Source organism: Erinaceus europaeus, chromosome 2, assembly GCF_950295315.1.
Source record: "Erinaceus europaeus chromosome 2, mEriEur2.1, whole genome shotgun sequence".
Taxonomy (NCBI): Eukaryota; Metazoa; Chordata; class Mammalia; order Eulipotyphla; family Erinaceidae; genus Erinaceus; species Erinaceus europaeus.
Genome location: NC_080163.1, coordinates 10,125,287 through 10,153,235, shown reverse-complemented (window position 1 = coordinate 10,153,235; position 27,949 = coordinate 10,125,287). Strand labels below are relative to the sequence as shown.

The following is a 27,949-nucleotide window of genomic DNA, read 5'->3' as shown; positions in this document are numbered from 1 at the left end:
AGGCGAGGAAAAAGAGACTCATGCAAAAGTGTTGGTTTTTTATTCTTCCTTGAGTTAGTTTCAGCTTCTGACTGACAAACCTCAAAGCTAGGGCAGGAGCAGATGTCAGGGGTGTCTGTATGAGGACAGTCCCCTGAGTTCCAGAGCTTGGGGTCTCTCCTGAGAGGTCAGGGCTGCAGGAGGGAAGGGGAAAAAGGGGTATCCTCACTCCAGTGGGGAGAGAGCAAATCTTGGTGGCTATGTATTTATGCTCAGAGCTGGGGGGACAAAAGTGGGAGAGAGAAACCAGCCCCCCACATATATATTTGGAGATGTGGGTGCGGGGGGGGGGGGCACAGATCCCCACCTCAGCCCCTGGCAATCAGGTGTGGGACAAACATCTGGCTTCAGGGGTGGAGAAGGGCCACTGTGGGGGCTTAAATAAATGGGCGGTTGAGGGGTGTAGGGGGAGAGAGGGTGGTGGCTGTCCGGCCTCAGGTGTCCCTGAAGGAGCAAGTGCTGAGCCTCCCGGGGTGGGGCAGAAGGGAGGGCCCTTGCCTGGCCTTGTCCGGGTGGACCCCATGGTCCCGGCTGGGTGGGTGGCCTTAGCGCAGGTCCTCCTCGTCACCCTGGATGGTCTTCTTGATGCGCAGCAGCATGGTGGTGAGCCACTGGTCCAGCCGGGAAATGGTGTCATACTCCTTCACCTGTGGCGCGTGGGTGTGGTGATGAGATGAAGTGGTGCCTCTACCCACCTGGCCCCCGCCTCCCTGGAACTGATGTCCACCAGACCTGGCTGGCTCCCAGACTCGGTGCTGGAGCTCCAGTGGGCCACTTGTGTATTTTTTTTTCTATTGGTTTTTATTTGACAGGACAGAAAGAAATCAGACAGGGAGACTCCTGTGGCCCTGCTTCCTCCCTGCAGGTGGAGATGGGGCTTGAACCTTGCGTATAATAACGTATGCACTCAATCAGGAGCAGCACTACTTGGCCCCCATTGGCGGGGGGGTGGGGTGGGGTGGGGGTGGTTTGAGGCCTGGGCCACGTGTCTGTGTGGCTCCACTGCTCCAAGACTAGGGTTGTCGTTCTTGTTTATTGCAGAGAGGAGGACAGATATCACAGTGCATGTGATGCCAGGGCTTGTACCCGTGAGTTCCCCTCCAGCCTGTTGTGACTTTACTAGCCTGAGTGTAAAGCTTCCACGGGGGAAACAAAAGATTTGTGTTTTGTAATCAGAGCGCTGCTCAGCTCTGGCTTGATGATGGGGCCAGGGACTGAATCTGGGACTTTGGAGACTCAGGCATGAAGGTCTTTTTGCAGAACTATTATGCTGTTGCCCCAGTCCAAATACACAGATTTTGTAGCTTCAAGGAAAAGGGGTGGTGGTGGGGACAGTTCTGTCAGAACGAGGGTGCTAGGAGGGGGCCTCTCTGTGTGCTTCTCTAGCCCCTGATGCTCTGGGGGGACAGTAGAGGGGTACAACCTCGGCTTTGAAGGCAACAGGCATGGGTCTGCTCCCAGATACCAAGGGCAACTTGCCCCTGTCACCTGCAGGGCCATCATCTCTAAGATGGGGACATACCTCTTGGGGCTGCCCGTGAGACTCGGGTGGCTGGAGGGAGGACTGCCCTCCAAGGAGCTGGGCCAGGGGTGAGGGGGAGAGATGGAGAAGACAAATACGTCCCCAGGGGTCGGTGTCTGGGTGCCAGAAACTCACCGCCTCTGTGTAGCTGTCCACGTTCTGCTCCTCATGGGCTTCTAACAATTTCTATAAGAGAACGGCAGGCAGGCAGGGCCAGGGGTCAGGTAGGAGACACTAGTGGGGGGGGTATGGTGACACATGACTCCTGTGCTGATAGCAAAGAAGGGGCTGGCAAGGTGACAGGCACGTGTCCGTGTGTATGTGTGTGTGTGTCCCAGCTCTGCCCGCCTCCATCATGTCTAACTCTTGACTCTCCTCATTTAGAAAAATGGAAATCCTAATGGCAAAAGAGAGAAGAAACACCACAGACACAGTGGCCCTGATAGGCATCATGGAAAGATGCGGTGATCACTGGAGCTCCCAGAACCCTGTCCCCGCAGGCAGGTGTCTGCACTCACCTTCACGAGCTTGCACTCCCGTGAGTCGGAGAAGGCAGGAAACAGCTCTTCATACTTCTGGACAGCAAGCTGGGCAAGGGAGGTGCGAGGGAGGGCGGGCTGAGACAGGCCCCAGGCAGCTCTATGCTCTTCCCCTGGCCCCACACCTCCATGGCCCTGGTTCCCTGCCTGACTGCAGAGCTGGCTGGGGGATGCAGGAAGGGGAATGGTTTCCCAAGGCTGGTATCCAGTGCCACTCCACACCTGACTCAGCAGGGGCAGAGGACAAAGTGACAACTGCCCCAATGAGCACACCTTACAGACCCATGGGCCTTCAGAGACCTAGAGATCCCCACTGGTCTTTTTTGGAGGGTCTCACAAATGCATGTTATCTCTCTGGGCCACTCTTTCAGAGGCAAAGAGGGAGTGCTGTGCTGGGGCTTGAACCTGGGCCCTTAGGCACAGCTAGGCACATGCCTAGCCCAGCCAGGGGAGCTCTCTGGAGTAGGGACACATCTCATTTAGAAGGGGAGACACGGGCAAAATTATGCAAGCACAAACTATCGTATTATATGCTCAACTGTAAACCATTAATCCCCCAGTAAAGAAATTTTTAAAGAAGAAAAGTGGGGACACAAGACCTCGAGGCTCTGGGGCAAGCACTGGGGGAATGAGGCCAACCTGGCTCTTGCCTGCTCTGCCTGCCGCCCACACAGCCAGGCACCACAGACTGACACCAGGGGCTGCAGTGGGAGACCCCGACTCCAGCAGAACCTGGAGCACTCGAAACGTCAACTCTCCACCTGCCTGCTGGGGCCCCAGCGCCCACCCAGCAGGGCTCTGTACTTCCTAGCAGCTGGAGGTGGGTAGGCAGGTAGATCGTGTGGATGACACTGGTGTCAGAAGGTTCTGGAATTCCAGGGTGGGAAGGCTGTGGCTGAGCAGCCCAGTGACCTTGGACAAAAGACACCCATCCTTCACCCCAGGCTGGGTGTGGAAGAGGAGACTGTGGTGTCAGACCCACGGGGAGAAGCTGGGATTCCAGGACTCCTACACAGAGCCTGCAGCCTGCAAGCCAGGGCTGGGCAGGGGGAAACACCACTGCCAGTATATGTGTGTGTGTGTGTGGGGGGGACAAGCCCCTTTTCTGCAGAAGAGCAGGGACTGGGGATGGCAGCTGGGAGGGGAGCACTGACCTTGGCATTGAGCATGTCAATGCAGAAGTGACAGAGGGCCGCCTTGAAGAAGTAGTCCTTAGCGCTATACTTGAGGAGGGGGCTGTCCATGGCATTGGTCCCCACCTGTGGGCACAAGGAGGCAGTGCCCTGAATTGGGGGCAGCAGGCAGCCAGAAGACTGGGGGCTGGCCAGGCCCTGAGGCTGGGGTAGGGGGGAAGTCTCGTGTGCCTGGGAGATGAGATGCTTGCCAGAGACCCCAGTTCCGAGGGGGGCTTGCAGCCACATGAAGACAGAAGGACCAGGGTGTGGTGGGGGAGGAGGGCTGGAACCAGGTGGCTGTGGGTCCCCCCAGGAGACTGTCACAGAGGGTGGGGGCGGCCCGCTGTCAGTCCCAACGGGAGGCTGGCACATGAGTGGGCAGAGGGGCGGAAGGCTGTGGGAACATATAGAGGGGGATGCCCGATCTCCTGGGGGGCCTCACACTCCCTCCTGCTGTGGGGACAGTTCAGCCACCTCCTGCCATTTGTCGGCCTCCCCAGTTCCTGAGGCCAGGATGCCATGATGTCCAAGTAGGGTATGTATCTGTGTGTGGGAGGGCTGGGAGTGCCCCCACCTGCTCGTAGATGTCGATGGCCTTCTGGTACTGCTCCAGCTGCGCCGCGTAGCCCGCCACTTTCAGCAGACACTTGTTAGCTGAGCTGCAGGGGGGCAGAGGCAGGGGAGATGGTGGATTAGGGATGGGGTGGGGCATGGGAGGGAGGGAGGAAGGAGCCCCCCCCTTACCTGTTGGACTCCTCCCCCTTGTAGTAGTCTGCGGACTGCTCATAGTGGGCGATGGCCTGGGGGCAGGGGAGGTTTAGGGGAGCTGACCATGATCAGGCTCTGGACACCCCTCCCCCTCCTTCTGGGGGGACAGGGCCCCACTGGCCAGCCTCACCTTCTCAATGTCCACCAGCTCCGTCTCGTAGATCTCAGCGATGGAGATGTGGTGCTTGGCTGCAATGGTAAAGCGGCCCTGGTGGACATGGGAGGGAATCTGGTGACCAGAGCTGGCCTGACTGTCCCCTCCCACCAGGCCATCTGGCTGGAGGACGCCCACTCCAGGCATGCAGAGGCAGCCAGGACTGAAAGCAGAGCCCTGGGCTGGAGAGCTGCCCCAGCTATGGGGCCTCTGGGCGAGTCCCTCGGCTTCTCTTGTCCAGCCCACTGTGGGGTACATGGTGGTGGCTGGTGGTGGAATCTGGCAGCTCAGGGCCCAGAAATGATGTACAGTTTTTTTTCTTTCTTTCTTTTTTTGCTGCTAGGATTTTAGCTGGGACGTTTTGTTGCTGCTGTTGTTTAGATTTATTTATTTAATTTGATAAAGAGACATTATGAGGGGATGGGGAAGTAGGGAGAAAGAACTACACCTGCAACACCGCTTCACCATTCGTGAAACTCCCCCCCCCCCCCCCAGTAGGAACTGGGCGCTTAAACCTTGGTCTTTGGGCATGGTGATGTGTGCACTCACTGGGGCTTTTACCCATATGATTTCACTGCTCTGGGTAGACTTTTATTTATTTTTTTAAGATAGAGACGAGAGAGGGGGAGACACCACAGCACCGCTCCACCATTTGTGGGGCTTCCCCTGTGCAGGTGCTCCCATGTGGTGGCTGGGGGCTTGAACACAGGACCGTGTCTGTGGTGAAGTGTGGGCTTTCTTTGCCTGTGAGCCATTCCCCAGATGAAAGGGGAGAGATACCACAGCACCACTCCATCTATGGAGCTTTCCCTGTTGCCATGATGTTCCCATGTGGAGTTGGGGCTCGAACCCGAAGCTTCACACATAGTAAGGTGGGGATCCCCTCCCCCCCCCCCCCGGAACTGGCCTCAATAACAATGACTTTTGTAAATGAAAGTGATGGCAGCCTGTGAGAGGTGGGGGGCTGGAGGCCAGACCCAGACAGCTGCCCAGGGTCCCTAGGAGCCCCACACACACACACACTGGCTGCGGGAGCTCAGAGAGGCTTGCCGTGGCCCTCACCATGTCCGTGTAGATCTCGATGGCTCGCATCAAACAGTTAATGGCCTCTGGGGAGAGAGGAGACAGGAGGAGAGGAGAGAGTGAGGTCATTTCAGAAGCAGGAGGAGGGAAGATGCAGCAGAGCTGACATCAACAGGTGTAGGGAGTAAGCCCTGGGCTCCCCTAAGTCTGGGGGGCGGCAGAGCTGACATCAACAGGTGCAGGGAGGTGGCCCTGGGCTCCCCTAAGTCTGGGGGTGGAAGGGCTTCCCCCAGCAGGGCTGACAAGCCTGACACCAGAAACAGGACCCCAGGCTGTCGTTGGCCCCACAGAGGCGGCCAGCCCTTCCCAGACCCCTCATGGTACCACAGGGATGCTGCTGCTTCCTCTCTGGGGGGTAGGGGGATGGGGGCCTCAAGCTAGTCACCCCTGCACTGGCCTGGCCTGTCTCCCGCAGAATGGGACCCTTTTGGGCTGGAATGCCCACAGTTCCATCCTGGGCACATCTCAGCAGTGGGCAGAGCCCCCTCAAGCTGGCACTATGACCATAGGCTGCCAATGCCCCCCCACACACACACACACAATGGACAGCACCCAGAGGGGAGCTGGGCTACCATTTTAGTATTCTATCATCCTTAGATTTGGGGATGGCGGGTGGTATTTTTTTTTTTTTTTTGACAAGTTATTTGGAGAAGAGAGAAGCATGAGTGGGAGGCATTTTCCAGCAGCTAGAGATGAGCTCCTGGGGCGGGATTTTTCTTGACACTGTTTTAATGCATCTCAGGAGGGAAGGGTGTTGGGGGCGGTGGAGGGGAAGGCACAGGGAGAGGGGCCCAGGCAGATGGCAGCACGGGCTCCAGAGCTGGGGTGAAGCCAAGGCCGCCTAGAGCGCGTCAACCCCAAATCAGCCTCTGACCTGTGACTGGGCGTCAGGGAACCCACAAGACCCCCACACCCCTAAGTTCGCATGCAGAGTGGGCAGTGCTGCTCTGGGGGTGCAGAGTCTGAAAGGCCTCTGGGCAGCCCCCCAAGGTCCCCAGACTCTGTACCATGTAGCCAAGGCTCCAAGGTGGGCCTTGGGAGGTGGAGGCTGAGGCAGCAGAGAAGAGAATGGGAAGGCCAAAAAGGGTGTGTGTGTGTGAATGGGTAACGAGAAAGAGAAACACACACACACACACACACACACACACACACACACACACACACACACACACACACACACACACGAGGGATTCTGGGAGTGCTGAGCGAGCAGGGCTGCGGCAGGGCGATAAGAGTGCTGGTAAAGGGGGGCCCAGGCTACAGGCTGCTCCTCCCCCACCCCCCACCCAGAGAGCACCCAGCCACCCCCACCCCCCACCCAGAGAACACCCAGCCTCTATCTAGCTTCTTCTGATGGCTGCCCAGCCCAGCCCTGCAGGTGAGGGGGGCAGCCAGGCAGGAGCGGGGGGGGGGGGGTGGGGGGGGGGAGGGGGAGGGGCAGGGGGTGCTCTTCACAGGCATCCCTAAGAGCTGCAGGCAGCCAGCGGTGAGGGTAGAAGCTGCTGACACGATGATTCCAGCTGGACTCTTCCCCAGTGTCCAGCAGCTCTGGGGTAGCCCAGGTCCAGTTGAGGGGAACCCCTGAAGCGCCTGCCCACTTCACTCACCCCAGCAGGAACCAGGGAGGGGTCTTGGGAAAGCCCTGGCCCAGGAAGTGGGGCTTCTGAGAGACCCAAAGCAGGGAAAGTTCCCCGATACCTGCTGCTTCCTGTCCCCATCATACCCCAGACTTGACCCCCCACTCTCCCACACCTCCATAAAAGGGAGCAGGTGGCAGGGCCTCACAAAGCAGCGGCCCCAGTGGAAGAAGTTCACTCAGGCTGGTACTCTTGGGCATGCAGGAAATGGCAGTGAGGTGTGGCCCAAGGGGGAGGGTGCCTAGGGGGCCTGGCCTGAGCTCCATGGGGACCCTAGCAGCTCAGGACAGCCCCACCCTCCACAGGGGGACTCTGTAAGGTGGTACAGCAGCCAAATCCTTCCCTTCCGGCACAGTGGGCACTGGCAGCCAGAGTCTGGCTGGCACAAAAGCCCCAGAGGGGAGCCCCTGGGCCCACAGGACAGAATAGCCACCTGCTTCAGGGAGCTGGGTAGGGCTCCCAACTGCCCCCCAGGCTGCTCTACCAGGCATATGGCCAAAGATGGGGCAGTACCAGGGGCCAGACCTGTTTGATAGAAGCCACAGGCCAGCCCTTTATCTCTGTGGCCACTGCTCTGCTGGACCAGGAGGAGGCAGTGGCTGTAGTGACTGGGCCAAAGAGGCAGTTCATATGGTGGCGCAGGTGTTTAATTGTGCACATAGCCCCAGGCACCACATGAGAACACTGCGGCACTGGGAGAGCTCCAATAGTGATGGAACAGTGCTGTGGTGGCTTTCTCTCCCTTCCTCTCTCTCTGTCTTTCTCCCCTACCACCACCCCCCACCCCTGTCTCAAAGAATAAAAGTGAAAAAATAACCATCCTGGGAGCACTCAAGCCCAGCCCCTATCCCCCACAATACAATTAAGTGGGCTGGGGAGATAGCATAGTGATATAAAAAGACTCTCATGCCTAAGGCTCCAAAGCCCAGAGTTCAATCCCCAGCACCACCATAAACCAGAGCTGAGCAGTGCTCTGGTATTTATGTGTGTCTTTCTGTCTGTCTGTCTGCATCTCTCTCTCTCTCTCTCATTAAAATAAAAAAAAAAAAAGAAAGAAAGAAAAGTACACATTTAGCCAAAGAGTGGAAGCAGCCTAAGTGCTCTTCATCAGATGACTGACCAAAGAAGTCATGGGATATATGTCCCATGCAGTGCCACTCAGCAGTTAAAAAAAAAAAAAAAAAAGATATCGTGTCCTTTGGGACAAAATGGATGGAACTGGAGGTGATTATGCTTAGTGAAATAACTAAAGAGATAAAAGACAACTACCAGATGGTTTCACTCAGATGTGGAATCTGGAGAACTGACACACATGAACTTGCAGAGAGGAAAACAGAAACAAGCAAACTATTTCTAAGACCTGTGAGAACTACGGTGGTTATATCTGGGAGGTGGTGAGTGGAGTCTGGAACTATATACCCTGTAATCTTGCAGTCTTGTACCCATTAATAAAAAATTGAAAAGAAAAAGGAAGAAAAGTATTTATTAAAAGAGACTGAGGCCTGTCTGAGGATCTTGGTGGCCAGAGGGAGCCATACACAGCTGCCTCAGGCCCTGGTGACACCAGTGCCGGACACAAAGCAGTTATCACCACACTGCCAAGGAGCCCCTCCCCCCTCCCCCCTCCCCCGAGCCAGGCCACTGGGGCAGACAGTACTGAGACTCAGCACCACCCTGGTACCAGGCTTGGCTTGGATGACGCTCTCCTCCGCATGACTACCCCTCCTGCTCCCCGCAAGGATACCCACACCTAACACCACCCCTCCCCTCCCTGCCCCAAGGCCAGGAGAAACCCTGTGGGCCTGAGGGGGCGCTGTACCCCACAGTGGTGGGTGGGCACAAGGACTTCTGCTCCCCACCTGCTTGCTGGTTGCCCCCAGCCCCAGACCCCAGGTCAAAAGTGTGAGGGACAGCACCACATCCGGATGCCGGGTGAGGCCTGCCCATGGATGCCTCAGGCCTGTTTAAAGCCACCAGCCACACTGCCTGGCGCCTGGCCCTCGCTCAGGAAGGGACACATCTTTCCAGTTACTCCAGAAAAGTCCTAGATGCCACTGATCCCGAGCAGTGTGGCTTGCTTCCCGGGGAGCAGGGGCAGGGAGCACTTTCACCCCAGAGGGCCTGCTGCAGGTTCAAGTCCTACCATCACCTAAATTACAGCTGAGCAGTACTCTGACTTCCCTCTATCTCTCTCTCTCTCTCTCCCCTTCCTTCCATCCCCTCTCATCTCATTCTCCTTCTTGCCTGGGCTTCACTGCTCCAGGATAACTTTTTTTTTTTTTTGATTGGGGGGAAGGGCGGGGGGGGGGTATCAAAATACTAAAGCTTCCTCTACTGTGGTGAGGCCAGGCTCCAACCTGGGTCCTGCACTATCCAAGTGAGCTATTTCGCTGGTCCCTTTCATAGTGGTTTCCTTCTTTTATTCCCCCCAATACTGCTCAGCTCCAGTTTATGATGGTGGTGGTGGTATTGAATCTGGGACCTCAGAGCCTCAGGCATGAGAGTCTGTTTGCATAACCATTATGCTATCTAGCCCTGCTCCTTATTTATTTTTTTTAAAGATAGAAACAGAGACAAGAGTGAGAGACGAAAAGAAAGAACCACAGCACTGAAGCTTCCTTCACTGTGGTGGGGCCAGGCTGGAACCTGGGCCTGTGCGCATGTGGCAAAGCAGCACATTGTCCAAGTTTTCTCCTGCAGACCCCTTGTCATAATTAAAAAGCAACACAAAAACCTCAAATTGAATTGGGACTCATTCCTGGCTCAGATATGCCAGTGACGCCCCCCACCCCACCCCACCCCGTGACAAGCCTTCCTCTCTGGAGGCAGCCAGGCGGGCCTCCTCTCCTCTTTAAAATTAACACGCACACATTTCCGGGGCCAGTGACAGCGGGCGGTCATTTTTAGCAGCTGTCCCTCCCTGCCAGAGCTGAGAGCTGGCAACCCGTCTGGCGCAGAGATTAAAGCCATAAATTAGAATTCCGGCCCCTCGGATGGACGCCAGAGTCTGAATGGGTGGGCGCTTCCATTTTGGGATGAACCTTGGGAGGGGGGAGGGGGTATGAGTCATCCCAAAAGCGGGCTTCTCGCTTCCATTTTCAGGGACTCATTCTCTGGCAAGTGCCCTCAGACCCTGCTCTCTCTCCTGGTTCCTGGGGGAGTAGGGTGGTGGAGGAAGGGGGGCAGGTTAGGACAATCTTAGATCCTTTTTTGGTGGCAACAGCAGCAGCAACTCCTACCTGGCTGGTCTACCAGCCCCCTCCCACCCCCTCCCGCCTGTTCATTCCGACAGAGCAGACTCTCTCTCTCTCTCTGGCAGGACTGCGACTCCCACTCCCAAATGCTGCGGGCCAGGCCGGGAAGGGGAGCCATCAGCTGGGTGTGTGTGTGTGTGTGTGCGCGCGCGCAAATAACTGCCAGTGGGGAAAGGAGCCCATGCTAAAGTGAGCACCCCCAGCCCTCACCTTGGGGGTCGGCTTTCTTGAAGGCATTGCCGGCGTCCACAAAGCAGGTGGCTGCGTCGTGCTTGCTCTGGAGCTGCAGGTGAAGCTGGGCCGCCTGGCAGAAGGCGTTGCCGGCCGCTGGGAGGAGAAGGGGAGAGAACGCTGAGCTGTGAACCTAGACATAGCCCAGGGCGAGGAAAGGACTTGGAGGGGAGCAGAAGCCAATGCCTGAACCTCTCAGGTCACTGGGGGGTGAGTGGTGGTCTCAGAAGGGGCTCAGGAGAGGCTACAGCCCAAGTGTTCTGGGGTTGTCCTCACCGTTCCTGTGTCACTACCTCTGCTAACAAGACAAAGACCCAAGGACCAAAGCTGCACCGTGGGTGAGGGGGACCCAAACAGGCTCCGCAGGGGGAGCCTAGAACCATAAGGCTCAGAGCTGCCTCTAGAGGGCAGAGTGTGGTCAAAGGCTGAACCCCAGGGTGAGGGCAGGAGGGGATGCCGGGGAGCAGACAAATGATGATGCCTCAGAGACAACACATTTCACTGCTCACCCCATCTCCCACTCCCAGTTCCTGTCTCTGTGGGCCCTAGGGCACTTCCGGTGTGGTAGTGAGGGGGGACTGGGCTGGGAGGTGGGATCAACTCAAGAGTCCCCTCCCTCCTGGGCATCACATTCAGAAAGGGAAACCAGAAGGGGACACTGTGAGTTGGAGTCTGTGGGGACAAGCGGCCACAAGGCAGCTGGGGTCACTTCCCTCCTCCCTGGGGCTCAGGCTTAGGCCAGATCCCCAACAGAACTCTGCCTAAGCTGGAAGGAGAGAGGGGTCCCCTTCCCCAGCCCTGACTTTAGGCACGATGGAGTCACCTAGATTGTCACCCTGGAGCAAGTGCTTGCTTTCTAACCACCAGGGTGTCGCTAGAGCTTGGCCCCTGCCCAGCTTTTCTTTTCTCTTTTCCATCTAGAGGGTGAGGCAGAGACAGAGAGATGAGAGACACCACAGCACCACTCTACTCCTTGTCTAAGGCTTCCCCTGTGCTCTGTGCTCCCAAGTGGCAGCTGGGGTCTGGAGCCTGGGTCCTCATACACGGTAACGTGTGCACTCTGTCGACTGAGCTATCTCAACCCCCTGTGGTTTATAAAACCTGAGTCCAGGCTTTCCAGGAGTCTTAGAGGCCTCATGGTGGGGGGGGGGGGTGGAGGGAGGGAATGAAAGCAGGGCCTAGAACTTCTGCTCAAACAACGGGAGGAAAGAGATAAATAAATTTTGGGGGAGAGCAACATCTGAGTGATGGGGAAAGAATGTTCTTTTCCAGAAGATAGTTTAATGGCTTGGGAGCACAGAAACCCACACTGGTTTTGCAGACATACAGACATTCTCAGCAGAGGACACAATCCCATCCTGCCTGGTGCCATCTCGCCCTGCCGCCTGGGGCCTACTCCAGGTCCCTGGGCTCCAAAGTGTGTGTCTGTGTGCACTGTCCTTCATTCAGGTCTGCTGGCGCCTGGAGCTGTGCTGTGAGGATGGTCCTCCAGGGGCTCAGCAGCCTAGCTCTGTGTGCCTCTCTACCCACCCCCCCTCCTCTGGGAGCTCCCAGATGCACCTGCGCCTGACCTGGTGTCACACCTCTCCTGGTGCCTTGCCAGGTCCTTACTGCACCTTTCCCGGCCCAGTCAGTCACCAGCCACCCATCAACACAGGCGGCTCTGTTTTTTGTGTGTGTGTTTTTTTTTTGCCTCCAGAGTTATCACTGGGGCTCACTGCCGGTACTATACATCCACTGCTCCTGAAGGCCATTTTCTCCTTTTTCCTTCTTCTTCTTCCTATTTTATTTGATAGGACAGAGAAAACTTGAGAGGGAAGGGGGAGACAGCAAGAGAGAAGAGATACCTGCAGACCTGCTTCACCACTCATGAAGCATCCCCCTGGCAGGTGGGGAGTAGGGGCTCAAACCTGAATTCCTGAGCATGATACCATGTGAGTTTAACCTGCTGCTCCCCTGCCTGACGCTGGGTCTGCGTTGTCTTTTGCCACCAGGGTCGTCACTAGGACTTGCTGCCTGCACAGCTCCAGCACTTCCACCAACCTCCCCTTCTTGTAGAGGGAGAGGGGAGGAGAGGGAGGGGGAAGGGAGGGGGAAGGGGGGAGGAGAGGGAGGGGCACTACAGCACTGATCCACTGCTTGTGAAGTTTCCCCACCCCCACAGGTCGGGGGTTTAAACTGGGTCGTGGTGCATGGTAATCTGTGTGAGGGTGAGCCACCACCCACCGCCCAGGGGCTGTGAACTGTGTGAGGCTTCTGTCTGTCACCCCTACCCCTTGTCCTCAAACTTGGGCTCTGAGAACTGAGAGAAGTCCAGGCTCACTGATGTGCTGTCCGGAGGCCTCTGGGAGCTCTCCCTCCCACTCTATGCTGGGAAGTGGCACTGCAGAAACCACCACGTTATTGGGTGAGCTCGTCACCGGCGGTGACGCCTGGCTTCAAGCCCAAGCTTGAGGTCCACAGGGGTCAGGACTGCTGATCCCTGAGGGAGGCGACATTTGCTGGCATCACTGACTGCTCCAGAGTCACCAGGTGGCTCTAAGCAGTGACACATACCCAGGTCCCTCTGGCCTGGAGCACCCAGGGACAGGGCAAGCACCTGGGCCTGGAGTCAGAGCTCTGCTTTCTTTTTTTTACTTTTTTATTGCCACCAGGGTTATATCACTGGGGCTTGGTGTTGGCACTACAAATCCACTGCTTCTGGTGGCCATTTTTTCCCCTTTTTTGTTTTCCTTTCTATTTTTTTTTATTTGATAGGACAGAAAATTGAGAGGAGGGGGAGACAGAGAGGGAGGGGGAAAAGACAAGACACCTGCAGATCTGCTTCACGGCTCATGAAGTATCCCCCCTGCAGTTGGGAGTAGGAGCTCTAACCCGGATCCTCGTGCTTGGTGATATGTGCACTTAATCGGATGTGCCACTGCCTGGCCCCTGAGTCCTGCTTTCTAAAGTCCGGTTCTGCAGGTGGAGTTGCTGAGTCACTCTGAGCAAGTGGCTGAGTCAAGACTCAGCTTCCACATCTGTAAAAACAGGGGTGGCAGTGGCACCGTCGTGTCTGGGATGACTACAATGATCTGATCGTGTGTTTCATGCTTGGGGGAGAGGTGGCTCACCCAGTAGAGCTCAAGGCTTTTTGCACCATTCTTGAGGACTGAGTTCAAGTCCTGGCCACCAAAAGGGAGCACCATGATGAGGAAGCTTTGTGGGCATGGGAGTGGTGTTGTGGTGTCTCTCCTTCCCTCTCTGTCTTTCATCCTCTATCAAACAAACAAACAAACAAACAAAAAAGGCTGCTGAGAGTGGTGAAATCATGTAGGAACCCAATCAATAACCCAAGAGCCCAAAGCAATAACCTTAATGCCAAAAGTAGTAACAACGATAATAAAATTCAAAAGAAAACAACAGGCAAAATGCCTGCTTGGTGTTCAGATTAGTGCTCAATACATGGCAGCTATGATTGATGGTGCTACACCGACTGGACCCTCTTCTGCCCAGAAGTCAGACTCTGGTGGACACGCTAGGGGCTGGCTCTGGGGAAACGTGGAATTCAGCATTAAAGGAGAAACACCTCAAAGGTCTGGCTGCGCTTGGTGATCTGCTTATCCTCACCCCCACACCTTTTCTCCAAGGCCCTGACCATGCAAGTTGTCCAACAGCCCAGTGGGTTCCGAGGGCCCAAAGGGAAGGCCCCTGGGTGTCTGAAGCCAGAGACAGACAGGAAATAGGGGTTTACGGAGCCAGGAAGCAGAGGGGAGAGAGGGGGAGCAATCAGCTTGTTCAGGGCCCACGTACCACTCCAGTTCTTGGCCATCTTGAACATGTTTGCGGCTCTGGCGTAGATTTCGCATGCTTCTTCTACTTTGGATGAGCCTCTGGGGTGGGGGTGAGGGGAGATAAAACAGGCAGATGAGCAGCAGACCTAGGCTGGTATCACAGAGACAGGTGGAGGTGTGTCCCCAGCCCTGCCCCCGCTATCTCCCTGTGGATCAGCCTCTAAAGACCTCCAGGCCTGCTGCAGCCCTGGACTCTGCTTCCAGCTCTGGAAGCATCCAGAAAGGCCACCTGGCTCTTCCACTTCCTGTCTGGTGGCCTTCCTTGCCCAGCATCTGCAAAGCATTCTGGGGAGTGGTTGATGTTCCTGGTGCCTCATACCTGTGCCTTGGCCACAGCAACGATTCTGCAAAGCCCTCCTCCCCAGCCCCCACCCCCAAATAAAACTGTGCCCAGGAGTGGGAAGACGCAGACACCACTTCATTGCGCTTTACAGACTGTACCTCTTGGGAAGCTGCCCCACATCAAACAAGTCTACAGACCCTGATTTTCCAACAGCACATGTCCACCTTGCCATGATGGACTGCAGGCCTGCTACTGCTGTCTACTTAATAGACTCCGGCATGGTCTAAGCAAATGGTACCGCTCAGCTCTAGCTACTGGTGGTACTGGGAACTGAACCTGGGACCTTTCACATGCAATCCCCCTGAGCGCCACCACTGCTCTGTCTCCCCTGCCACACCCAGCACTGCTATCCCCCACCCTACCACAAACACACAGGGACCTTGAGAAGTACCCATGGCTGTCCCAGCTGGCAAGGGCCCCAGCCATTCTGGGAGCACGGTTCTGAACAAGTTCACTCTGTAGCCCAGGGCTGTGGGTCCACCCCCGCTATACACACACACACACACACACACACACACACACACACACACACACACACACACACGTGACTCCTCCTGACACGCCAGAGTCTTGTGGCCACTGCCCAGCGAGGCTCAGGACTGGGGTAGGGGAGGTCTCAGGTGGTTTAGAAAACCAGGTAAGTTTGGGGAAGGAAAATCAGGCCTAGACCCACTGCTTATAAAACAATCACCGGGCTGGGTGGTGGAGCACCTGGTTGAACACATGTTACAGTGCTCAAGGACTCGGGTTTGAGCCCCCAATCCCCACCTGCAGGGAGAAAGCTTTGCAAGTAGTGAAGCAGTGCTGTAGGTGTCTCTCTCTCTCTCTCTCTCTCTCTCGCCTACCCTCTCAACTGGCTGTCTCTAGCCAATAAAAAAAATTAAAAAAAGAAAGCAAGCACCTCACAGAGCCGGGTGGTAGAGCACCCGGTAGAGTACACATCATTCTGCACAAGGACCTGGCTTCAAGCCCGGTCCTCACCTACAGGGGGAAGCTTCACAAGCAGTGAAGCAGGGCTGCAGGTGTCTCTCTCCCTCCCTCTTTCCCTCTCAATTTCTGTCTTTCATAGATAAATACCAAAGAAGTTCAATTCCCCCCACACCACACCACACCATCATAAGCCAAGGCTAATCAGTGCTCTGGTTAAAAAAAATAATAATGATGAAAATGATGAAAGACGTTCCCCTCTTTGCCATATCTACTGCAAGAATGAAGACCATTCACAGCAACCAGACTGTCAACATTTTCTGAAGGGGCACACGGTCATGGTGAAGAGCCCCAGAGGCACCCTGTATAAGGAAGTCAACCAGATGAATGTAGAGCTCAGTCTCCTCAGAAAGAAGAAGAGGCTCCGAGGTGACAAAAGGTGGGGAAACAGAAAGGCACTGGCTACTGTTCGCACTATCTGCAGCCAAGCACAGAACATGATCAAGGGTGTTACGCTGGGTTTCTGCTACAAAATGAGGCCTGTGTGTGCTCACTTCCTATCAGCGTTGTTATTCAAGAGAATGAGTCTCTTGTTGAAATCAGACATGTCTGATTTGGGAGAAAAATACGTACGCATGGTTTGAATGAGGTCAAGTGTTGCTTGCTCAGTATCTCAAGCCCAGAAAGATGAATTAATTCTTGAAGGAAATGACATCGAACTTATATCAAATTCAGTTGCATTGATTCAGCAAGCTACAACTGTTAAAAACAAAGATATCTAGAAACTTTTGGATGGTTTCTGTGTTTCTGAAAAAGGGACAGTTCAGCAGGATGATGAATAATCCTTCAATTAATTGTCAAGCCACATGAGCAGCAAAATAATGGGATGATTCATCACACCTACTTGTGATGTCTTAAAAGATGCAATAAAAAGGGGGTTGCTTTGCAAGCAGTGAAGCAGGTCTGCAGGTGTCTATCTTTCTCTACCCCTCTGTCTTCCCCTCATCTCTCCATTTCTCTTTGCTCTATCCAACAACAACGATATCAAATAACAATAATAACTATAACAATAAAACAAGGGCAACAAAAGGGAATAAGTAAATATTTAAAAAATTAAAAAAGAAAAGATGCAATAAAAGTCATTACTGGTTTAGAACTTTTCCTTAAAATAAATAAATATCAAAGAAAGCAGTCAGCCCATGAGGGGGTTCAGTGTGTACAGCACAGTTTTACCACTTGTAAGGCCCTGGGTTCCATTCCCAACACCATATGGGAGCACAGTGGACAGCAGCAAGGAGGACTCTGGATGGTGGAGCCGTGCTGTGGTGTCCCTTCCACCTTCTCTAAAGTTGGGTCAGGGGAATGGGTCGATGGCATCACAGCTGGTGCCCCAGCTCCCCTTCTCTGTGGGCCACCGAGTTCACCTAGACAGACCCCAGAGTGGCAACAGTGCACTATCCCTCCATGGCAGGCCTCCAGGGAGAGTACTGATCCCTGCTGGTCTGGGTCAGCTTGGTGGAAGTGTGGCATGGAGCATAGGCCTACCAGTCCCACCCCCACTCCCGGCCAAAGGGCGCTGGATGGTGATCCTAGCTGCCAGGTGGGAAGCTGGGCAACTTAGCACCTTCCCCCACAGGACTTAGCTCTTCCCCAAGAAGCTGGAAGCAGGTCCCTAAGTGGGGAAGTGGCTTGCCCAGTTCTGGCAGGAAGAAACCGTTCATCCATTTGAGTGGCAAAAGCCTCTTATGAAATAGCTTTATTATGGGCTAGGAGAAAGCAGTAAACAAGGCTGGCCTAGACCCTCAGTCAACAGGAAGTCAGAGTTCTGAGTGGCTAAAGCACTTAGAGGGACTGGGTGTGTGTATGTATGTTGGTGAGGGGGGGTACTGCTCTTGAATGTGTGAGAGATGAGGCTGGAGGAGTGCCCCCACAGAGAGGTGACCAGACTCTAGGCAGTAAGGCCACTTTAAAGAAGAGCAGTGGGCAGGGAAGCCTGGAGGCTAGAATAGGGAGTCCCCCAGGCCAGGAAGAGAGAGACCAGCAGGATGAAGTCACCCCCGACTCCATGAGCAAAAAAAGTGAGCCTGGCCTGTTTTAAGAGTGTGTGTGTGTACACACACACACACACACACACACACACACACACACACACCTGGACTGTCCTTCCCCCAGCTGCTTCAACTGAGCACTTCCCAGCCCCAGGTGGTGGGGAGCCAGGCCTGGAATACAGGGAACTGGATTGGGCCAGCCTGGTGCAGGGCTGCTATAATTACCCTGCTCCCTCGGATACCCCTCCCCAAGGTGGAGGAAACAGTCTCAGGTCTCCCCATACAGCCACCAAACAGCCATGTGGAAGGAGGTAAGCGGTGCCAGGAATGCACAGCGCCTGAGGAGTGCCTTCCCAGGCTGGCCAGGCTCCACTGGGTGGCACACACCCTCACCAGCCACAACTTCCCCTTCCCCTCCCAATGTGAGTTGTCGGGGCTGAGCTGACCTCCAGCTGCTGCCTTGGGAACCTATTCTTCCTCTCCTCCCAGTCCTCATTTTCCTCCTCCTCCTCCTCCTCAAAGCAAACAGCTTCTGGAGCACCTGCTCTGACTGAGCCTTCGGGCCAGGCAGGCAGGGCACATCTTCCCCTGAGCTATGGGGCTCCCCACTGGGGGCCTTCATCAGCTCCGCTTCACAGGTGAAGGAACTGGAAGAGGGCTGGTGAGCTAGCTCACCTGGATAGTGCGCTACTTAGCCCCTGCCAAAGTGGAGGGAGCTTCAGTGCTGTGTCTGTTCCTTATCCCTCCAGCGTGATCTCTAGGGCTCAGTGCCAGCACTATGAATCTACCACTCTCAGTAAGAGGCCATTTCCCCCTCTTATCTTATTAGATAGGACAGAGACAAATTGAGAGGAGAGGGGAAAGAGAGACACCTGCAGCACTGCTTCACCATTTCTGAAGCGTCCCCCTGCAGGTGGGGAGCCGGGACTCAAACCTGGGTCCTTGCACATGGTAATGGGTTCACTCAGCAGGGTACACCACCACCTGGCCCCCCAGTGCTGTGGTCTCTTCCACCATCTCTCTGCTTCAGTCTCTATCTTGAAAGAAAGAAAGAAAGGAAAGAAAAGAAAAAAGAAAAGGAAAGGAAAGGAAAGAAAGAAGGAAAGGAAGGAAGGAAGGGAACAAGTGGAAGGTAGGACAGATGGTTTACTGTGCATGGAGCCCAGGTTCCAACCCTTGCACCGCATGTGAGCACCATGGCACCAGAGGAAGATCTAGTGGTGTGGTCCCAAGTTCATTCCACCATATCCTGGAGGCTGTTGGTGTAAAGTGTGCCTGGGGTGGGACAGGAAGGAATGGAGCTAGTCCAACTGCCCTGCCAGGCCTTGGCCCTAGGAGTTGGCAGGTGGGCTGAGCAGGTATATCTGGGAGCCACACAGCACCCAGGGGAATGGAGCTGAGGCCCTGCCGCTGGGCCGGGTATGGATGCCCTGTGCTGGGCGGTGGATCTCAGGAGCTGCTGGGGCTCATCTTGGCACCCAAGGGAGATGGAACAGGGATTTCTGCAGGTGGAGGGGCACTCTGCTGACCCCACACCTGGCTCAGGTAAGGGGCCCCTGGGAGTCCTTCAGAGAGGGAGGCAGGAGGAGGGAGTGTCCCTCCCCAACAGGGGCAGCAAGTCTCCCCACTGGAAAGCCTCCAGGTGGCTCCAACAGGAATGGATGTGTCAATATGTGCTCTTTGGGGAGGCTGCTGCTTGCAAACAGAGCTCCCTGCTGCCTGTTTTTCTCAGTGACACCTAATAACAAAAAGACATATGGGAGAACGAACACACACACACACACACACACACACACACACACACACACACACACACACACACACACACACACACCATAGGCTCCCAAGACAAGACTAGTCTGAATGGAGAGGTGGGAAAATTGCGAGACAGGTGTGATCTCTGACGACTTGGTGCCCAAGTCCAGTGTCTTCTGCACCCTGTGTTACAAGGCAGAAACACAGCGGGCTGAGGAGACACTGCGAGGCTACAGGATGACGGCACCTGGCGGGGCCTGAGAAGTGGCAGGCGGGGCTGGCACACAGCAGCCCCAAGGAAGGCAGGCGATCCTGTGGGTTTGCATTTCACAGACAGGAGAAAGCTTCTAGTACTAGTATGTGCTGCTGCAAAGAAGTTTTTCCAGGGGCTGGGCAGTAGCACACCAGGTTAAACACACACAGTATGAAGCACAAGGACCAGTACAAGGATCCTGGTTTGAGCCCCAGGCTCCCCACCTGCAGGAGGGTCGTGTCACAAGTGGTGAGGCAGGTCTGCAGGTGTCTATCTTTCTCACCCTATCTTCCCCTCCTCTCTCAACTTCTCTCTTATAGAAAAAAATTAAAAATTAAAAAAATAGCCACAGGAGTAGTGGATTCATAGTGTAGGCACCAAGCCCCAGCAATAACCCTACAGGCAAAAAAAAAAAAAAAATTTTTTTTTTCTTGTCTCAGAGACTGGGGAGATGGTGTGAATAGCTTCCCTACAGAGCACGCTTTACCCTGTCCCTGTGTGGGGACAGGGTTCTAGCCGCCAGCCACCACATGGGGATAAGGGGAAGCTTCAGGGGCCATGCTGTGGTGACCGTCTACCTTACAAGTAATAATAATATTGATGATCTGCTGGGAGTAGTAGAATCATGCAGACAGTAAACTCCAAACAAGGGGCTGGGGGGATAGCATAGTGGTTCTGCAAAGAGCCTTTCCTGCATGAGGCATCAAAGGTCCCAGGTTCAATCCCCAGCACCACCTTCTGGAAGACCTAAGCAGGGCTCTGGCAAAAACAAATAAATGAACATCAATCTCCCACCGCCAACAGAAGCAACTTGGAAAGGCTGAGTGTCTGCACAGTTCCCCGGCACCGCCTCACCCTGGTGGGGAGGGGGGAGACATAGGAGTAAACTTAGGAGTATCTGGTGACAGGGGACAGCACAAGACTAAGCAGTGTGGAGGGAGGAAGGAGCCATGTGTCCCCTCTGCCCTTTGCTTTCCCACAGGTTCGCTGGGCTCAGTAACCTCTCATCTTCTTCCTCTGGAGTGGAAATCCCCCCACCCCAGGACAGGGCAGGGGAGAGAGAGCATAATAGTTATGCAAAGAGACTCATTCCTGAGGTTCTAAAATCCCAGGTTCAATCCCCTGAACTACCATAAGCTACAGTTGATCAGTGCTCTGATTAAAAATAAGAAAGGGGGAGGGAGGAGAAAGGAAGAGAGGAGAAACTTAACAGCACTGTGGGACTGTGTGAAAGCTTAGTAGAGCTTAGGGGAGCTCTCCCATCCTTGGATGGAGGTCTGGAAAGACACCCCACTTATTAGCTTCTCTCCTTATAGAGATGAGCCAAGAGGGAAAAGTCTCCCAGACTCAGTTTCTCCTTGTTAGTCTCTCAAGCTCACAGAAAGCCTACAAGTCTCTCACACTTAGTTTCCCTTCTAACAGCAGGCCAAATGGTTGCCTGCTTTAGGTTCAAAGTTCACACATCCACTTCACCTTTTATTTTAAATTTTATATTTATTTATTTATTCCCTTTTGTTGCCCTTGTTGTTTTATTGTTGTAGTTATTGATGTCGTTGTTGTTGGATAGGACAGAGAGAAATGGAGAGAGGAGGGGAAGAGAGAGAGGGGGAGAGAAAGACACCTGCAGACCTGCTTCACCGCCTGTGAAGTGACTCCCTTGCAGGTGGGGAGCCAGGGCTCGAACCGGGATCCTTATGCCAGTCCTTGTGCTTTGTGCCACCTGCACTTAACTCGCTGAGCTACAGCCCGACTCCCCCACTTCACCTTTTGATCATAAAGGAGAACACACTCTATCATGCACCCCCAACACCAGACAGTGAAAAGCTCCAAATCCTATTTCCTTGTGTCCTTTGATATCTGTGATTTACATCAAGTTTTGTTTTTCTTTTTCTCTACCTCACCTTACTGGTTTAACCCCTATGCTTCTCTCAAATGCCTCTGGATAATTAACTTGCCTGCATCATGGAAACTAATTGTCTTGACCTTTATGTATCTCATCAATTCTTGTCATACCAGCCCCCTACCATAGGGGGCAAGCTGACCTTTAAGAAACCTGTAATTTCTAACTATGTGAAAAATGTTCTTTAACTATAAAAACCTGTACCCATCTCCAAATAAATGAGTGTTGGTACCAGAGTACTCCCCAAGTCCTCCTTTCTGTACCACGCAGTCACTAGAACTGGTGAGGGAGGATCGGAGACTTACCCCCTGGCTGGATCCACTCCACGTGAGTGCCAGCACAGCACCACTCACCATCCACAGTGCTCCCATGTGATACTAGGGCTCAAACCCAGGGCCTTGTCCAGAGCAGAGAAGACAGTCTACTAGATGAGCCACCCCTACCTGACTTTCACCATCTGCCCACCCCCATGGGGATTCTGTAAGGGCTGAATGAGGGGGTGGGGGGGCTAGTGCAAGCTCAGGAGAGGCTTCAGGAAACACTACCTGATATTGCTGCTGTCACTGCCTTCCCTCTCCCCCACACCAGCTGCTGCAGACTTTTACATAGCAGGCAGGAGCCCCCCAGGACTGGCCCTGCTCAGCTGAAGGACTGGTCCATGCACAGAGATCCTATGGGAGGGATGCCCAGGACAGAGCCTCAGGACGGTGGGCACCCTGAGGAATGAGGCTCCAGAACACTCTCTGGGGCCTGTCCACCACAAAGGGCAGAAGGCAGAAATGGCCTGTGAGAAGCCCAGGAAGGTCCTTTGTAGTAACCCCAACAGGAGTTTGGGACTATTAGCACACAGCCTGAGGCGGGGACACAGAGAAGGGAGTGTATAAAAGCACGGACTTGGAGCGGCCCACCTTTTTTGCCTGCTGCTGCTTCTCCGGGAACTGAACATGTGTGACTCAGCTAGCAGGTAAACTCTTAAGACTCCCCTACAGCCATGTCGGCTGATAATTGTTTATCTCATGGGACTGAACTTTTGATAACTATTCATAGACTTTACAGACTTAGCATATTCTTTTTAAAAAATTTTTTATAGGGGAGTCGGGCTGTAGCGCAGCGGGTTAAGCGCAGGTGGCGCAAAGCACAAGGACCGGCAAAAGGATCCCGGTTCGAACCCCGGCTCCCCACCTGCAGGGGAGTCGCTTCACAGGCGGTGAAGCAGGTCTGCAGGTGTCTATCTTTCTCTCCTCCTCTCAGTCTTCCCCTCCTCTCTCCATTTCTCTCTGTCCTATCCAACAACGACAACAACAATAATAACTACAACAATAAAACAACAAGGGCAACAAAAGGGAATAAATAAAATAAATATTTAAAAAAATTATATTTATATTTATTTTCCCCTTTTTGTTACCCGTTTTTTGTTGTTGTAGTTATTAATGTCGTCATTGGTAGATAGGACAGAGAAAAATGGAGAGAGGAGGGGAAGACAGAAGGGGAGAGAAAGAGAGACATATGCAGACCTGCTTCACCGCCTGTGAAGCAGGTGGAGAGCCGGGGGCTCAAACCGGGATCCTTGCACCAGTCCTTGCGCTTTGCGATACGTGCGCTTAACCCGCTGTGCTACCGCTTGACTCCCGACTTAGCGTATTCTTAACCCCTGATGACAATTGCTTATTTTGCCTTTTACCCATTTCACCCTAATAAAACCTTGTACTGGTTAAACCTGTCACAGCGTCCCAAAGTCAATCCTTTGTGCACCACAGCCCTAAGCCCCTTTCCCTTTTTAAGTTAAAGTTACACCAGTGCTTGGCACATACCTGAAGGCAGTGCTTCCCACCAGAGCTCATCACCCACCCCACCCCAAACTCCTGCTCTTCCTCCCACCGGACCAAGGCTTCTACTGCAGGGCGCCATCCCTGGTCCCTTTGTCTCCCAACACTCTGGGCAGAATGTCTTGATATTAGACTAAAAGAAGAAAACACAAACACACACACACCACCTGCAGGGGGAAGCTTTACAAGCAGTAGAGCAGTGCAGTAGCAGTTTCTCTTTCTCTCTCCCTCTCTCTAGCCATCTCTCCCCTTTTCTGCCACCAGGGTTATCACTGGCATTTAGTAGCTGAGAGGAAGATCCACTGCTCAGTGATCCCAGCAGCTTTTTTTTTTTTTAATATAGAAACTGAAATGGAAGGCAGGCTGGGCAGTGGTGTACCTGGTTAAGCAAACACAGTACTAAGTGCAAGGATCCAGGTTCAAGCCCCCCAGCTCCCCACCTGCAGTGGAGACGCTTCATAAGTGGTAAAGCAGGTCTGCGGGTGTCTCTCTGTCTCCCCTTCCTCTCTCAATTTCTCTGTTCTACCCAATAAAGTAGAAACTATGGCCGCCAGGAGCAGTGGATTCGTAGCACTGGCACTAAGCCCCTGTGATAACCCTGGAGGCAAAAAAGAAAAAAGGAAAAGGAACTAAAATGAATTGGGGAGATAGGGAAGGAGAAAAAAACATCTGCGGCAACACTTCACCACAAGTAAAACTCCCCCCCTGCAGGTGGGGACTGAAGGCTCTAACTTGGGTCTTTGCACTCTATTGCACCCCTCTCCTTATAAAAGTGGGGGGGAAATGAAGAAAAAGAAAAAAGGAGGAAAAGCCCCTGTGAACAGACTGAGCCCCAGAGGGAACTCTGGTGGCAAAAAACAAAACCTGGGGGGAGTCGGGTGGTAGTGCAGTGGGTTAAGTACACATGGCGCAAAGCACAAAGGATGGCATAAGGATCCCGGTTCAAGCCCCTGGCTCCCCACCTACAGGAGGTCGCTTCACAGGCAGTCTTCACAGAAAGTCTGCAGGTGTCTAACTTTCTCTCCCCGTCTTCCCCTCCTCTCTTCATTTCTCTCTGTCCTATCCAACAACACAGCTATGACAACAATAACAACTACAAGGGCAACAAAATGGGAAAAATAGTCTCCAGGAGCAGTGGATTCGTAGTGCAGGCACCAAGCCCCAGCAATAACCCTGGAGGCAAAAAAAAAAAAAAAAAAGCCTGGAGCATTGGTCAGGTGCATGTAGCACTGGAGATCACCAGCAGGACCTCACACGGGGAAGCCTGTGCTCTACCCCTGAGCATGGCCCCAGTAGTGAGGCTGGACTTTTCCACATAATTCCTGCTGCCGAGAGCTCCTGGCCCTTGCCCAGTCCCTCAGCGAGGCCTGGGGCTGCCTGGGGCCCAGCTCACTCCTTCCTTCAAGCAGCTTCTTCTCTTCTCTTCTGTCTGAACAACAAAATAAAGACACTGGGCTGGCTGGCCTGGGGAAACGGCAAAAGTGGTTTGTGTAACAGAGGTTGCCTGAAGCTCCTAGGTCCCAGGTTCAATCCCCAGCACCACCGTAAGCTGGAGCTGGGCAGTGGTGGGGAGAGAGAACTGGGTTGGGAAGGAGCCCAGAAAACACCACCTAGACCTCAGCTCCATGGGCCACTGTTCTGCCCTCCTGGCGTTTGGCAAGTGCTGTTTGGGTTCCCACACAGGCGCCAAGTGTCCTGGGGGGGGGGGGGCGACTCAGCTGCTCCCCCAGCACAGTCCTGCAGGATATTCATCCCCAGTCCAAAGGGCCCAGACACCAGAGCTGCCCACGGAAACTTTGACCAAAAACAGAGCTCTTCACCCCCTGCTGCCCCCCCCCCAACATGAAATGCAGTCCTTGAACTTATCCCCCTGCGATGTGAGAAGCAACACACACATACACACACACACACACATTCTCACATTCTCTCTCTCTCTCTCTCATTTCAGCCTCAGAAACAAAGCATTCTTCACCAAATCAATACAGCCCATCAGCCCTGGAAGTTTCTTGCCACCAGGTAACTCACTTTATTCAAGTTCTTTTTCTATACGTCGTCCAAACCCAGATCAACCAAGTCCATCTCCCTTGCTGGGAGGGGACCCTCTCCAAGTCTTGCCAACTTCTGCTGGGTTTCCTTCAGTGTCCAGCTCCCCAGGCCGTCCTCCCCACCCCTTCCCCAGCTTCCAGGCCAGGGGACTCCCGGGTTCTCCCCACAGGCCCAGTTCCTCACTCTCCACACACTGGCAGCCTTTCTTCAGCCCTTCCTTCAGCATCCAGCACCATACAATCCTCCTCAACGTCCTTCCACTTCTCCCGTGGATAGCCTCCCACCGCTCCCACCCAGCCAAGGTCCCCCCCCCTTCCTCACTCCCTTTCAGGTCTTGACCATCCCGTGTCTCTACCCTCAGGCTCCTGTGGAGCCAGCCCCGTGTCCTTCCTGCAAGCGGCCGCCACAGGAGCACTGACCCCACCAACAGCACCGAGGACAGGGAGTGGCGGGGTGTTCCTGACACAGCCAAGCCACGGGAATTTCCAAAGGATGGGCTGTCACAGGCTACTTTTCTGAGTCGACAGGGCTTTTCTTTTTAAAACTTAAAAAAAAAAAAAAAAGAATTTACTTATTTATTCATGAAAAATGATAGGAGAGAAAGAACCAGACATCACTCTGGTGCATGTGTTGCCGGGGACTGAACTCGGGACCTCATGTTTTAAGAGTCCAAAAAAGCCTTATCCACTGCGACACCTCCCGGACCACGGACTTTCTTTTTTTTTATGTAAACTGTCAGCTGCTCTGTCTTGATTCGTTTGTTCGTTGCTTTTTTAAAATTATTATTTATATTTATTTATCCCCTTTCGTTGCCCTTGTTGTTTTATTGTTGTAGTAATTATTGCTGTTGTTATTGTCGTCATTGTTGGATAGGACAGAGAGAAATGGAGAGAGGAGGGGAAGACAAGAGAGGGGAAGAGAAAAATAGACACCTGCAGACCTGCTTCACCGCCTGTGAAGCGACTCCGCCGCAGGTGGGGAGCTGGGGGCTCGAACCGGGATCCCTACGCCGGTCCTTGTGCTTTGCGCCGCCTGCGCATAACCCAACTCCCTTTGTTCGTTGCTTTTAAAGATTGTTTTATTTACTTAACGAGTGAAGAGAGACCAGCACGCCTCCCTGAGCAGACGCGATGTCTGGGGGGCGAGCCGAGGAGGGGCCCTCGCCCCGGGTTTGCAGGGCGTTTGCTCCACCTACTGAGCCACCTCTGGGGCAGCTGCCCCATCAGCTGTCACTCAGCTCCGGGGCTTCCACCGGGGGCCGGTCGGTCACCTCTCCGGGATCACACAGCACAGCGTCCCGCCCCTTCGCGGCTTCCTCATCTTCCGCTTTTATGCCTCCCGCGCGCACACACACACACCGGCCGGTCGGCATCGCCCCTGCGAGCCCTCCGCTCCGACTTCACTGGAGCAACAGCGCCCCTGGCACAAGCCCCCAGCGACCCCGGCCGACTCCGCCTCGGGCTTGGCCTCGCTCCCGGGGTCAGGGGAGGCCTGACCTCTGACCACCAGGTCCTGCACGCGGCTGCAGGCCTCGGGAAGCCCGGACCCGCCCCCGAGCAGGCGTCCCCAAGCCCTCGGTCCCCCAGGACGGACGGCGACGCCTCGCCTGTGTCCCCACAGCCGCCGGGGGCCCGGCGACCTAGCCGCGCGGCTCTCACCCGAACAGGCCCGCGAAGAAGGACTGCGAGTTCTTCACTTTGCGCTCCGCCTCGGCCAGCAGCGCCATGGCCTCCGCTTCCTTGCCCGAGTTGTCCATGGCGGCCGCGAAGGGGGATCAATGCCGCGCCCGCCCGGGGCCTCGCAAAACTCCGCCGCCAGCGGCTGCGGACACAAGTCGGCAGAGTTCAGCCGGCTGCCTTGACTTCGCCCCTGAGCGCGCCGCCCCGCCCCGCTGCCCAATGCCACGTGACGCGAGCCGGCCAACCAGCGGTCTTAGACAACGGCGCGCGCCCCTCCGGCCACGCCCCCGTTCGCTGCAACGCGTCACCTCGTGACTCCTGGTTTCCAATCGACGACCGGGTGCTTCTACGCAGGCGCACATATCAGCGTCCCATGAGCCAGTCTTCCGGGTGAGGGCGCCTGTATCCCACGTGACTGAGCACTGACCATTCATAGTGCCTACTAAAAGGACCGCCCCCCTAAAGCCCCGCCTTTCTGGGGGGCCTCATCCACCAATCAGCGGGAGCCCCGGTGCCTCACTCTCTCCCTGCGGAACTTGGGCACTGGTCAGCTGACCCTCACGTGACAGCTCCCAGGCCGTGACGGAAGAGGCGTCTCCGTTCACCCCTGGATTTGACAGCTTCCCAAGCGCAGCTCAGGCCCCGCCTCCGCACCGTGTGGTGCGCAGTTCTCCACTGGGAAAGACCTGGGAATTGAGAAGGAAGCCCTTTTTTGCGCCCTCTGCCGGTCGACGGTGAAACTGCTTTGGGAAGATCTTGAGAACGCTTGTTTGGGAGACTAGAAACAAAACTTTGAGTTGTGGTTCCCGGACTCTGGTTTCATTAAAAAAAATAATCAAGGGCTAAAGAAAGTAATAATAATACAGATTGCAGCATCCCGGGAGGTGGCACAGCAAAGGATTGCTAAGTATGAGGTCCTGAGTTGTAGCCATGGCCT

The 27,949-nt window shown here is 54.6% G+C and overlaps 1 protein-coding gene across 2 annotated transcripts; it reads right to left on the bottom strand.

Annotated features, from left to right (window-relative positions):
• Positions 1-23: 23 nt before the first annotated feature.
• NAPA (NSF attachment protein alpha) lies at positions 24-27,238 on the bottom strand. 2 transcript variants are annotated; one of them, XM_060176574.1, is made up of 12 exons: positions 26,992-27,238; positions 14,195-14,274; positions 10,382-10,498; positions 5,260-5,306; positions 4,174-4,251; positions 4,020-4,075; positions 3,850-3,934; positions 3,255-3,359; positions 2,080-2,148; positions 1,697-1,747; positions 538-686; positions 24-173 (listed from the first exon to the last, which is right to left on the bottom strand). In XM_060176574.1, exons 1-11 carry the CDS (start codon positions 27,087-27,089, stop codon positions 585-587), a joined length of 888 nt encoding a protein of 295 aa, XP_060032557.1. In that variant the 5' UTR covers positions 27,090-27,238; the 3' UTR covers positions 24-173; positions 538-584. The 2 variants fall into 2 exon arrangements, with proteins under 2 accessions (XP_060032557.1, XP_060032553.1); XM_060176570.1 differs by having other exon boundaries at positions 24-686.
• Positions 27,239-27,949: the final 711 nt, after the last annotated feature.

Coding starts and splice junctions, on each gene's coding strand:
- NAPA (XM_060176570.1), bottom strand. CDS start 27,089: ATGGACAACTCGGGCAAGGAAGCGGAGGCCATGGCGCTGCTGGCCGAG. Junction 14,275..26,991: donor TTCTTCGCGGGCCTGTTCGG/GTGAGAGCCGCG, acceptor CCCCCACCCCAG/AGGCTCATCCAAAGTAGAAG. Junction 4,252..5,259: donor TCGAGATCTACACGGACATG/GTGAGGGCCACG, acceptor CATGTCCACCAG/GGCCGCTTTACCATTGCAGC.